Source organism: Patella vulgata, chromosome 7, assembly GCF_932274485.2.
Source record: "Patella vulgata chromosome 7, xgPatVulg1.2, whole genome shotgun sequence".
NCBI classification, from domain to species: Eukaryota; Metazoa; Mollusca; class Gastropoda; family Patellidae; genus Patella; species Patella vulgata.
In genome coordinates this window covers 2,202,794-2,216,182 of record NC_065885.2, presented here as the reverse complement: position 1 = coordinate 2,216,182, position 13,389 = coordinate 2,202,794, and the positions used below count along the sequence as shown (strand labels likewise).

General features: G+C 39.9%; 1 protein-coding gene across 1 annotated transcript; it reads left to right on the top strand.

Annotated features, from left to right (window-relative positions):
* Positions 1–1,186: 1,186 nt before the first annotated feature.
* LOC126827914 (keratin, type I cytoskeletal 9) lies at positions 1,187–3,820 on the top strand. The gene is made up of 2 exons (XM_050557494.2): positions 1,187–1,403; positions 2,502–3,820. Exons 1-2 carry the CDS (start codon positions 1,361–1,363, stop codon positions 3,755–3,757), a joined length of 1,299 nt encoding a protein of 432 aa, XP_050413451.1. The 5' UTR covers positions 1,187–1,360; the 3' UTR covers positions 3,758–3,820.
* Positions 3,821–13,389: the final 9,569 nt, after the last annotated feature.

Genomic DNA, 13,389 nt, shown 5'->3' with positions numbered 1-13,389 from the left:
TGGCGTGGTCACAAGTTTTGGTTTTAACTGATAATTGCACATTGTATGTTTCTTTGGCGACAAGTTCAGCTACCTACATGAAACCAGAGAATATGTTTAATCTTTTGTAGGATTAACCTCTGTCATATAGTTAAAGAAACATTTTAATTCTGCCATGGTTTAATTGTACTATACGAATCATATTAAAATTAGGAGTATGCCGTAGTGCCACTGATAGGTTTCCTCATACCATACGGTATAGCGTATGTTCGTCTTCATTATTCTCGCATGGTCCGGGAACTGTCAGGGTTGGCGCATATTGGAGCGGAAACTGTGGTTTGATGGGACAGATCCAGCCCGCCCCCATCTGCAAATTTGTGATACAGTATCCACTCCACTGACTTACCTCCCTTTGTAGTTGTTCAAACCTGTAAACTGACCTTTCTTCCAGTTGTTCAAATCTGTAAACTGAATTACCTTCCAGTCGTTCAACTCGGGAGACTGGCTTATCCTCCAGTCGTTCAACTCTGTCGACTGACTTACTTTCCAGTCAGTCAACCCTGACCTTCCAGTTGTTCATACCTGTAAACTGATTTACCTTCCAGTCGTCCAACCCTGTAAACTGGCTTACCTTCCAGTTGTTCAAATCTGTAAACTGACTTACCTTCCAGTTGTAGAAACCTGTAAACTGACTTATCCTCCAGTCGTCCAACCCTGTAAACTGCCTTACCTTGTCAGTATCATAAAATCAACAAAGACCAGCTCTAAACAGTGCTATTTATTCCACAGATTTCTAACATGGTGATAATCCTTTAATGGTATTTACCGATTGGAAATAAAACAAACCTAACCCAGTTTTATAGAACAACAATGACCAGTTTTATTATTGGTAACGATAAAGATACATATCGAAACGTCGTACCTAATTATAATAAACATAAACCACTGGTTGTTGGCTCATATAACTGCGTTAGTTTTGATTTGGGAGATATTAGCAGATAAATAATTTGTAAAGCATTCTGCTCATAATGACCCCTAAAAAGCACAAATAAAAACAAAATAGAGAATCGGTGACATAAATTGTCCATGTTAAATAAACGATACATTGTTCAAAAATTCGAGAAATTTGCAGTAATCACGTTTTGATTAATTTGACATTTAACAAATTAGGAGAAAAGAAAGAGACACTTGTAGTAGTGTCTTCAAATGTAAAATTTCCTTGTTGGTGGGGGCATTGTATTATCGAATCATTGAATACAATGTCTACTGGGATTATATAGTGACCGGAAATATCCGCCATGTTTTTATGTACGCGCACAATCTCGAGTGGGTATATTTAAAAAGGTAGATATTTTTGAAGACATAATTAAAAATATTGACGATGGTGTCATCACGGCAGATAGTTTGTCTTGTGGTTGTAATACGTGAGTGTTTAATTTTCAATATATTATTGGAATTCTTGGGAAAATATTAAATTGCCCTGGCTTATATCCAGTCAGAAATATACTCAAATTGACTACGTTTATTGAAGCTACTGATCGCCATTTGCATAATTTTCGACGGATGATCAAGATTTCAAAGCTAGACAATATCCGGCGCTTGGATATAAAATAGAAGAGTCAAATAAATAAATTTAACGAAACTTAAAGATGATTAGACGAAACGGCGTTAAACCAAAACGGCCGAAAAAGTAGTCAAACAGATTGGTCATAACGTCCATAAAAAAATCAAAACGATGGATTATATATGTTTTATTTAATTCGAATCCTGTGAAATATATTTAGATAAATTTGGACAACCGTTTTGGTGGATTTTGGACGTTTGCGTTTACGTTTGTTTCGGCCGTATTCGGTTTTTCCTTTTGGCAATTCGACTTAATAATCCCTTAAATATAACTAAGAGGCTTAAACTATGTTACCTTGTGTTTACTTTGGATGCAAGCCACGGTGGCTAAGACGCTCGTTCGCTAGTCTGGAGGTATTTAACGTACGACTGTTCTACTCCGACTGGGCTAATAAAGACGGGCGTACGCCTTACAGTGTGCCATGAGGGAAATTTTGCCATCGCATCGGCACTGTGGCCTACTCTTATATCGAATTCCGACTGTCAAGGGACCTTTTACGTACACGTCAATGTGTACACGGGACCTTGGTATTCCATTCCATACGAAAGACTAGACAGCTGTACCTGTCAGGCCACTGACAATGGGAAAACACGCCGGAGAATGTACTTTTGGTGCGCTGGACCAAAGCTAACGGCGATGATTTCTTTGTTTTTTAAAAATTAAAATTTGATTGGATGCACAACCCGCAAAAGCCCCGTCCCCATTACATAATTGAATATACTAGATTTTTAGATGCGGCACACGAAATGTCAATATGGAACCCAGGGATAGATATTTCGTTGGACACTAAGGCTCTGATATAATTTTTACCGTACATGCTTTTCTAGGAGCCGACATTGGTATTGTATAATTATCTTTTCAGTACATTTTGTGCTATATTCACCTTTTTATATTTCAGCCCTACTCGTTATCATTTGCGAGACCAAACAACATGCTAATAAACGAGTAAAACGTTTATACAGTCCGGAATCATTCGAAGATGACGGCTATGAGAGTAATTATGGCGATTATGATGAAGGCGATGATGGTGGTTGGGATGAAGAAGACGGTTCTGAGGAAAATGATGGCGGTGATTACGACGGTAGGGATTACGGCGGAAACAGCCACGGTGGTGGAGATTATGATGGTGGTGACAGCACGGACTCTGGTGGCTATGGACATGGTACTATTAATATGATAAATTATGGAGGTGGGAGCGGTGGGACGCAGTCAGGTGGCGGTTATGGAGGCAGCAGCAGAAGCTCCGGGGGCGGATATGGCGGAATGATGCCAGGATATGGAGGTATGGTAGGCGGATATGGTGGCATGTATCCAACTTATGGTGGTACATATCCAACTTACGGTGTCTCATATCCGACGACTGGTGGAATGTACCCCACTTACGGTGGCACATATCTGACAACTGGTGGAACGTACCCGACTTATGGTGGCACATACCCGACTTACGGTGGAACATATCCAACGACTGGTGGCACATACCCAACTTACGGTGGAACATATCCGACGACTGGTGGCACGTACCCAACTTACGGCGGTACAAATCCATATTATGTCGGCACGACTTATGCTGGCACCTATCCGACCACCGGTGGCACGTATCCAACAACCGGCGGTATAAATCCATATTATGTCGGCACGACTTATGCTGGCACCTATCCGACCACCGGTGGTACGTATCCAACAACCGGTGGTACAAATCCGTATTATGTGGGCACGACGTATGCTGGCACCTATCCGACCACCAGTGGCACGTATCCAACAACCGGTGGCACAAATCCGTATTATGTCGGCACGACTTATGCTGGCACCTATCCGACTAACACCGTCGCTACGTATAACCCTGCGTATACGACTGGTACCGTCGCTAGTTATCCGAGTTACCCTGTTTATTACAACGGCCAGACGTACCAGCAGCCGACTTACAGCAACACCCAACCGATATATTATCCGTCTACCAGAACGAACGTTCCTGGTGCCGTTCCCGGTACCCCAGTTAACCGACCGGCGAATATAAGACAAACTAGAAAAACTGGTAAAGCAAATACAGGCTATATCCACACCAACCCAACGTTCAGTAAAATACGTCAAGCTGTTGGGTCAGACCCCAGTAAAATACGCCAAGCTGTTGTATCAGATCCCAGTAAAAGAAAATAATATATTTTACAATTAAGCATTAATCATTAATTTCATCATTAAATACAATCTGATCAAAATACAGATCTATATTTCGTTTCGTTTTTTATATACTTTCGATGGCCTACACTACACGAAGATCTGATCGGTTGTAGTGGAAGGTCGCGTCAGAGGTCATACGAGCGGATTTTGACCCTATGACGTCAGGCATTAATTAATCGATCAGCGTTGACGTTTCTAGTGGTTAACCCACAGTTCCGTGCATCAAACGGCAAAAACTCGCCGCAACAGACCGTTTCATTAGCTAATCACTCACATCAACCAGAACGCACATTATATAACAACTTTTCCTGGTCCTAGTGTAGTAAAGACAAGTAAAACGAAACGAAATAGGATCTCTGTTTTAATCAGATTGCATTAAATACTGCACGAAATACACAGTATCATTTCATCGCTTGTTAAAGGCTGGTTATAATAAAATGATTTTGAACTTTTAAAGTTAAACCGTTTCGATTCCTATAGTGAATCGCTAAACAAAAGACATTCTCTTTTAATATATACAGATTTAAAAATGTACCCTTATCCTGCAATCCATAGACGTACTGTCCCGATTGATGATAACGGACAAGACCTGAGAAGCCCGATAAAATTCCCTTTTACAGACGGTATCGCCGGTTGTTAGCGAGTGCTGAAATCTCGGAACTTAACGTGTAAGGGCCTCCCCAAGAGAGATTGGAAAACTTGACGTTCGCAAACGCGTTTTCTGCTATTTAAGCCTGTGAATACAGCAACTTCAATTTGGTCCAACATGTACATAGTCTAACTATCATAGACATTGGCGACAATTCAGAATATTTATTTAGTTAAGCAAGTACAGAAGGGTGTAGTTTCTAGAATGGAAACACACGCCGGCAAAAAGTTTTTTTCTTTTTAAATGAAACTGATTTAATATTTGAACCTCATCAAATAAACCTTACACACTTTCATATATTTCGTTGCTGTAAGGTATGTTATCCCGAGGTATTCTCCCTAGTCCATATTTTAAATACACTGAACTTGTGTAAATATGTTTGTTTTGTTAATTTATTGTTTATTAATATCTGACACGTATGTATCTATTGACCTTGTTTTACTGATCACCTACGACAATTATATTGGAGAGGACTCCTTTGTAGAGGTTTGTCCGATCCGTTTACTTTAAAGTAATAAAATATGTTTAAACTAGTGGCTGACCTGAATTACAAACAACCAATCAATCGTTTGGTCCACGGCGGCGCCGCGGGGTATAGGGAACCCGATCTCCCCGAGAACAATTTGAAAATTTAACCGCCACAGATGCGTTTTTAGACCTTGAGTCAAGCAACTTGAAAGTTGTCCAATGGTTTTGCAACCGAGATCTCACTCTATATCGCCTGAATTCCAACCTTCCAATCAGACTGTTGGAGCTGCATTCACAAATAATAATCTATGTCCGAAAAATGTCGCACAGAGCAGTGTGGCTCCAGACAAAATATTTTAATTCATGGTCAATTCTACCTTATTCAATGTACACAAACATAAAATTAGTGTCTTATAAGACTTGGGGCACTTTAATTTGCCAACAAGATTATATCATATTTTTTCCCCACCTGCCCGAAAAGTCAAACAGATTGTCCCTACCCCCACTCCCCTTTCGCCCGCCCCGTCCCTGTCTCGTACGACAATGCTGCAATTGTTTAGCAAAACGTGTCTATGTTACAGCATGTTTCCACCAATTATTTCTTAAATGAGGAGCCACGGTGACCGAGAGAGTAAAACGCTGGCTCTTTATTAAAGATGCATTATGTAATAGTTAAAACATAGATAATGAAAAGGGAATATATTGTACGTTTCAGTCCAAATATACTCAGCCAAATTAAAAACTTGACACTCGGGATTTTTTGGACTAGATTTTTAATATTTGGTTTAAGGCAACTATTTTAGTGTTATGTTGTGCACAAACGACCTTGACATCAACAGAAAGCAAGAATACGTCTCGCCGAAAGTCCTTGACATTGATAACGTTCGTGATGTCACAGTACCCCCCAAAATGAAATTCACAGACTTGGAGAACAATCGGAATAAAATGTTTAGTAACGGTTGTGGCCTCCTCTAGCGTCTCGTACTGCCACACAACGTCTTCTCATGGATCTCAGAACATTAGTAAACACTACCCGAGGAAGACGTCGCCACTGCTCAGCAAGAGCATGTTGAAGGTCCTGCAACGTCAGTGGTGGATTCACTTGCTTACGAACACGTCGACCCAGTTCGTCCCAGATGTGTTCTATAGGATTAAGGTCGGGGCTAAGCGACGGCCAATCCAGGACTTGGACACCGGCATTTCTTAAAAAATTCTGGGTAGCAATTGCTGTATGGGGTCGAGCATTGTCTTGTTGAAACGTTAGTCCAGGCCCATTTCTCTGCATAAACGGAAGAAGAACAGGTTGCAAAATCTGATCCCTGTACTGGACAGCATTTAAGTTCCCTTGGACAACAACAAGAGGAGAACGTCCATGTGCACAAAAAGAACCCCAAACCATGACGCTGCCGCCACCAAATCGGTCAACTTCTCTGACGCATACTTGAGCGTAACGTTCACCTCGTCTGTGGTACACTCGGAAGCTGCCATCGGCAAATCTCAAAGTGAATCGAGATTCGTCACTAAAGACAACCGAATTCCACTGTCTTTGAGTAAATCTTGTGTCTTGTGGCCCACAGCAGCCTGCAAGTGATTTCGAACAGTTTGTGCAGTTACCCTTCCACCAAACATCTCTCTACTTGTGGAGGTTGCAGTGACAAATCTGTTTCTAAAATGACGTAACCGTATTGCTTGATGACCTGGCGCCTGGTACGTTCGGGCATTTTTATGCGCGAACTCTTAGTTTTTTTTTTTACTGGCATGCGCACAGGTACTATTTCTTTTTCTTTTAACAAGTACCCAAATCGGGGATTTCGTGCGGAGGTAGTTCGGAGGTAAACAGTCTGTGAAGTACAACACTTGCCACTGTACCTGTGTATCGCTAATTATAAACTGAATGTGTGAAGACAGTTCATACATATCACTCAAAAATTTTTCAGTACAAACTCAGTTGATTCACGCTCGATTTGCTACTAAACAAACCCATCGGTTTATTTTCTCAACAGTGTGACCCGAAGTGACCGCGGATTTATTGACCTTGTATGAACTTATCCATAGCTATATCCTTACACCGAGAGAAATTATCTAGTCTCGGTGAAAAGAACCATGGTCATCTGGTAGAAAATTACTTTTGTATTTTTTGGAACGGAAAACAGTGTTTTTAGAAGCAAACTAACCTGCCGCACATGAGGAAGTCATTATACTAATAATAAAAGGCGAGACCTCTTTTTGCGGCGCAGGCTTATCACTGAGTAGTAAACCGTCCACAAACAATAATATAGGAAGCCTAATGACGAGTGTAGTAACGTAAGTAGGCTATAGACTATAGGTTTGAGTCGAGATTACTCGCTTTCAGTTTACTCTGTTTTTGCGATAACCAATTATGTGAGAAATACCATACTGACATTCGGTTTTTAAAAGTTGTACGCCAACTAAATGCGTTTGTTAGATACTGACAGAGCAGCCCCGAGTCGAACAATCGCCGCCCGAGCTGTCTTCGTCAGCTAGTTTCACAATATCGTGCAATAGGTGTATTAATGTGATTTTTAGGGTTAACCCCGCAAACAATGTCCAAATAGTGTTTTCACTGCTTACAGAAAACTGAAATTTAAAAAAAAATTTTTTTATGAGGGTGACCCTCCCACACACTCCCTATCGAGCTGCCGCTCGGTCTGCGCAGCCTCATGCCTGGCACATACTGTCAACATTGTATATTTTTCCGTTTCCGCCCTTCCCCCCCACAATATATATTTCACGGCTACGTTGCGACGGTACCAGCATACCCAGTTGTTGACACCCATTACATCACTCCCGTCTAACAAATCATAAAGCTGTGGTGTTACGGTGGCGGCATAGTATTTCACCGTAACACCACAGCCACTCTAACCATTCATAATACATCTAACTATCCCTTTACAGCACTTCACTCCCTACACATTTCCCCTCGTCCTACTTTCCCAAACGTCAACAACACATCTCATACATCCAGTTCGCTGATTAACCCTTGTACCACGTCTACTGGATCTTCCTGGAATGACGTCACACGTGGTGCTCCTGCCCTTGGGAGGTCGGCAATAGTTCCAGTTTGAAGCACTCTCATTCTAAGATTAATTATTGTCTGGCGTGAACAATTAAAGGCTCTTGCAACAGTGACCACAGACTGACCAGCATAGAGTCTACCTATAGCACGTAGACGTTCTACATTTGAAAGGCGCGGCATTTTCTAACAAAGATGAAAATAACAATTTTAATTTGTTTTTCCAGTTCAAGTTGCGTGTGCGTGTTCAGTTTAAGCAAACGTGCATCGATTGACCTCACGAGTTTGTGTTTGCACGTGTTTTTCAGGTTTTTCATCTTTATATACCCAAGTCACGTGATCCACGTGACTTTACAATTTTATGAAATTGAAGGCTTCTTACTACTTACTATCGTTAGAAACACTTGAAAATTTATTTGACTTACCAGAAAAATAAAATTGTTGAAATTCATCAGTGTCAAGTTTTTAATTTGGCTGAGTATACTTCATTTTGAGCGAAGTTATGGCTATTTAAAGGCTAGTGTAGTCTCGGTTACAGTTGTTACGACAATAAACAACGTCTCGATTATCCATTTTTAAATTAAATTATTAACTGGCGTTTGTATTTAAATTAAATTTAAATCCGTTGCAAATCACAACAATCCCATGATCTAGAGAGTTGATTATTGGCTTGGCATGTAAATAAATATCTTAATAACAGATTTATATAACATTTGATGTCCAAAGAAAGACATCCAATGGTCAGATTCAACTCTTACAAAATGCACCTTTAACTAGATTGTCCTGCAGATTAAACTAAAAATACATTAATATTCAGTACTGAAGAAATCATAATATTCAATTTACATACACATCTAAATTACTACTGGATTCTATCTTATTTTATTTATAAATTATACTAACCCTTTTCTGTTCTACATGTATATCTGTTTTGTAGTTTAAAAAGGGACTTATTAACCCAAACTTCTCACTTTAAAATATTATTACAATTCAAATGATTTTTGTTTATAAATAACTGTACTGATCCCTGATATTATATGTATATAATGTTTTGTAGCTTAGGAGGGGCTTATGGAAGATTAGCTGTTGCAAACTAAATGAGTTGCCTTATTAGATAATGTTTTTATTGTTATATTCTTATAATGTAGTTAAGGCAAAGCCATACATCCGCGATAAATGGCCACAATTAAGCCCCGTCGTGGTGGGGTAAAGGGGTACTTATCGCCGGCTTCAATGCAGCTTAAAGGTCGTTAATATTGTTGTACTTTAACATTCAGCAGTTTGCGCTTTTTAAATATCAAATATCCATATCAAGTTTTGTTTTCTCTAAATATATGCAAACGGTTTATGAGACTCATTATTAAATGGTTTCTTGTTAAAGGGAAATAAATCTGTTTTTCCGATGCTATTTAAAGTCCAGGTCAACTCATGTTCCTGAAGCAATGACTGCAAGGTTTACAACATCAAGCTATTACTAGATTAGTCTGAAATTCCCAAACTTTTAAAGATGGATAAATTCGTTGACAACCATTGAAAGCTTTTTCTTTAGTTGAAAAACTCACGGAAAACCAAAGATAAGGTTTGGACTAAAACGTGAAATGGTTCATATATGGCCACAGATCACTAACAATTTGCCCATTGACTTTAATGTTAATTCTCGTCTCTTAGACCGGCTCTAACTTTTTCCCAAATTTTCGTTGGGTAGAACGCTTTCTACCACAGATGGAGCAACATGTGGCAACCTCTTGCCCGTATGAGGTTCACCATGGAAAACTTGAGAGACAAGCTGGGAGTAGAGACAAGTAAACATGCAATTTTTGACCCTACATTTCAACCTAACCAACCTCTCAGCTCTTGTATCCTTCCGCCTCAAAATCATGAATATTCATCAAAACCTGGCAGAAAATGTATTTTCATACCCTTTTCTTCGATTCTACACCAAAAAGTCAACAAAAATCGCCATGCAAAAGGGGGAAAAGGGAAGGGGAGAGAAAGACTAAAAATAACGTTGGCCCCGCATTCGTGGGTGACGGCGTAGAAATATTTGGTGAGCTGTGTCCATGTACGTTTTTATCGACCACTGATTAGCCAAAGTGATTTGCATTCAATCAAATTTTCATCCTTAACGTCCATCTAATTCAAATTGGTTACCCTAATCAACGAATTTATCGACACCGATTTCCGAAGCGATTACATCAAATCGCCAAATCACTTCAGGGTGCGATTTGATCGGGTGATCACGTGTTTTTTTCAACTGTGTCCAGCCACAACAATTGTTTACAGCTAATCGGAGCATTTAACGAACTCGCCAAAGTACTTTGAAATCGACTATACTATCACATGACATCTCCACTAAATTCAAATCGATTTGGCAAGTCGATAAAAAAAGCCTTTAAATCTTAGCGGAAAAGCGAAAAAGTTCCAGCAACCTTGACATTGAACGAACCTTGAACTTTGCATTTCAGTTGGCAAGCGCGAGAAATCTGGAAGAATGGGAGCTGGGTCAGTGACTAGTCGAAATTAGCCTTGATCGGATGTAATAAGGTAAAGCGAGATCAAGACAAGACTTATATTGAAGATGGGGTCAACTTAAATAAGAAACTACAAAATCCTGTATAATTTCAAACATGGTACGAAATAGAACTCAGCGGTACCTCTGCACCAACCTTTTGTTAAAAACTGAAATGAAATGAAATGAAATGGGGTTTAGCGTCCTACTGTTCTGCTTCTATGCTGGGCTATTGAAGACGGGCATAAGCCATACAGTGTGCTATGAGGGAAATTTTGCCCCGGCAGCGGCACTATCACCTACTCTTATATCGAATTCCAACTGCCAAGGGATCTTTTACGTGCGTTCCAATGTATACACGGGACCTCGGTTTTTCGTCTCATCCGAAGGACTAGACAGCTGCCCTTGTCAGGCCCTCCGTCCTGCATCCCTGACAAGGGGAAACCACGCCGGAAAATCTGGATGAACTTTCTCGGCCAATGCAGGGATTGAACACCCGACCTCCTTGCTAGCGAGCCAGCGTCTCACCCACTTAGCCACGTGATTGTTAAAAACTATCACAGTTTAGGTAAATTAGCACAATGATTACGAATTATAATTAAGGGTGTAAAGAGGATACTTGTCGAAACGTCGTGCTTTTAGAATAAACCAGTGATTGTTTCCCATAAAAATTGTGTTCTATTAACGACTACTACTCAATGAAAACACACAGCATCATTATTACATCTAGAGGTAGTTGAAATAATAAATAAATGATATGAAGTTTTATTACACTTCAGCTCCAACGAGAAATTAAATACATAAATAAAACAAATAGAGATAGCCAAGCAAAGCGTTAAAAAAAACCCCAACACTTTCTATGGGACCCGCCTTCTCATGATCACAATGTAGTGTAGCCACTATCACATTCACAATGTTTCTCAACAAAGGTGAGATAAATACAAAACGCAAAGTTGATTAATGCTGAATATCAATAGGGTCCATCCACTGGTGACATCGGTGCTTACCACCAAATTTTCAAAATATTAGTTCATAGTGTTTCATGAAAAGGGGGATAATCTCCAGAACAAAAATGGAACTCTCTTAATAGAATGTGCTAATAGTCCAGGCATTTTAACTCAATTTCGCACCATTTCGGGCAGTTGCTGCAATAGAAATGCCGACCACGTTTTATGGTCGATCTAGACGTATATAATCACCAAACAAAAAAGGTCCCAGTCCGAAATCCGTGCCCAAATGGGTCAAAATCCAAAATGGCCACCGCTTTTGGCTTGTAAATTCCAATTTCAACCCAGTTTTTATCCACTTACCATAATATGATTGAGTTTGGTATCAAATAAATCCTTTCGAGGTAGCTGGATCCATTCCCATACACATTTTGGTGATTAGTTATACCGCGGAGTCAATATTGGGAAATAATTCCAGATGGCTGCCAGTTTTGGCGGGAAAATTCGAATTTTACAAAATTACCACATTTGGTGTCAAAATATATGTTTTGGAGGCATTGTTTTCATCTTGGTAATTAACTGGTTCCCCTGGGTCAAAATAATGGGAAATAACATTGGAGATTTGGGGATTACGATTAAGTCACAAAGATCCGAACATGAACATAGTTAGCTGCAGTCAAGAACTTAACGACCTGTGAGTAAAGAAAAACAAGCATCAAAAGGGACTGGCATTCCTTATAAAGGGTACCTGCCAAGTTTCATTCGAGGGTAGGGATAGGGAGGTAGAATTGAAAGTAGACTGACAACCCCAAGAACGAGACGACGATCAAAATACACTTTAAGCCAGGCCAAGGAAGTTACTGGTGACAGATTAAATGTCATTCGTTGTGACGGTTTGCGTATTGGCCATGAGTATGCTAACCGGCAATAATGGTTCCCGTCGCCCGTGTTGCAATTTTTCTAAATTCATTTAGATAAATAAATAAAACTAAGACAAATTAGTTGATTCTGAATATTATGGAAATATTAATCCGTCTGTAAAATCTATTCTGGAAGTCATCCTTGGAAATCATAGTCTGATTGAGCTTGTATGGGGTCCTTTCATCATCAATGAAAAACGGACATTGTAGTATCTCTGGAGTTAGTTGGATCAAGGGAAGGGCAGCAAAAAAAGGGGGCACAATATTCGATGGCACATTTTCGGAAGAGAAGGCACAAAGCCACCCCCGCTCCCTCCCATATTAGTCTGGTCGAGGTAGAAAATTTGTGGGAAGAAATTCCTACCCAAATGATTTCTTCATTTTCTGAAACAACTATGTCCCTAGTGTTCCAGAAAAATTTTCCCCGCCGACCGGAGTTGAGCAAATTTTTTTACAGCATTTTGAAATTTTGACCCCCTGGGTCAACATGATGAAACTGAAAACCATTTATAACTTCAAAAATATCAATTTTACAGCCTAGAAATGTATTATCAACATATAGGAAAGTGATACCAAGGATTCCAGAAATGATGTAAAAAGTAACATACGACGTCACCGTGACGTCAGAATACAAAATGGCGGAACTATGACGTCACTGTGATGTCAAAATTCAAAATGGCGGAGAAGTGTTTTGAATAAAGCAACAACAGCAAGCAAAAAGACAAGAGGAACATTCTGGTGCTGATGGAAGAACAGTCGCGATGGGAACGTGTCTATTCTCTATCACTTGCCAACCTCAATTCACAGGATCGACGCCATTGTCTAGTTCATCCCAAATTCTAACCTGAACATGAACGTGGTGAGCATGCTGCTCGGCTACGGCAGCTGTTGAAGGAAGTCTATTGATTTGACAATTCATCTTCGCCACTTGGACAAAAAGCGCAACAACTATGACATAAAATCAGTCTGCAGCGCAATGGATAAAACTGTATTAGACAATTTATTGTTCATTCGCGCCTGGTCTGGGTGTGATACCACTTCTGGTTGTTTCAGAGTCGGTAAATTGGGACTTCTTAAACATACG

What these genes read in the sequence shown, in the direction of transcription:
- LOC126827914 (XM_050557494.2), top strand. Translation starts at nt 1,361, where the DNA reads ATGGTGTCATCACGGCAGATAGTTTGTCTTGTGGTTGTAATAC. An exon ending in TTGTCTTGTGGTTGTAATAC is followed by an intron (nt 1,404 to 2,501) that starts GTGAGTGTTTAA and finishes TTTATATTTCAG; the next exon opens with CCCTACTCGTTATCATTTGC.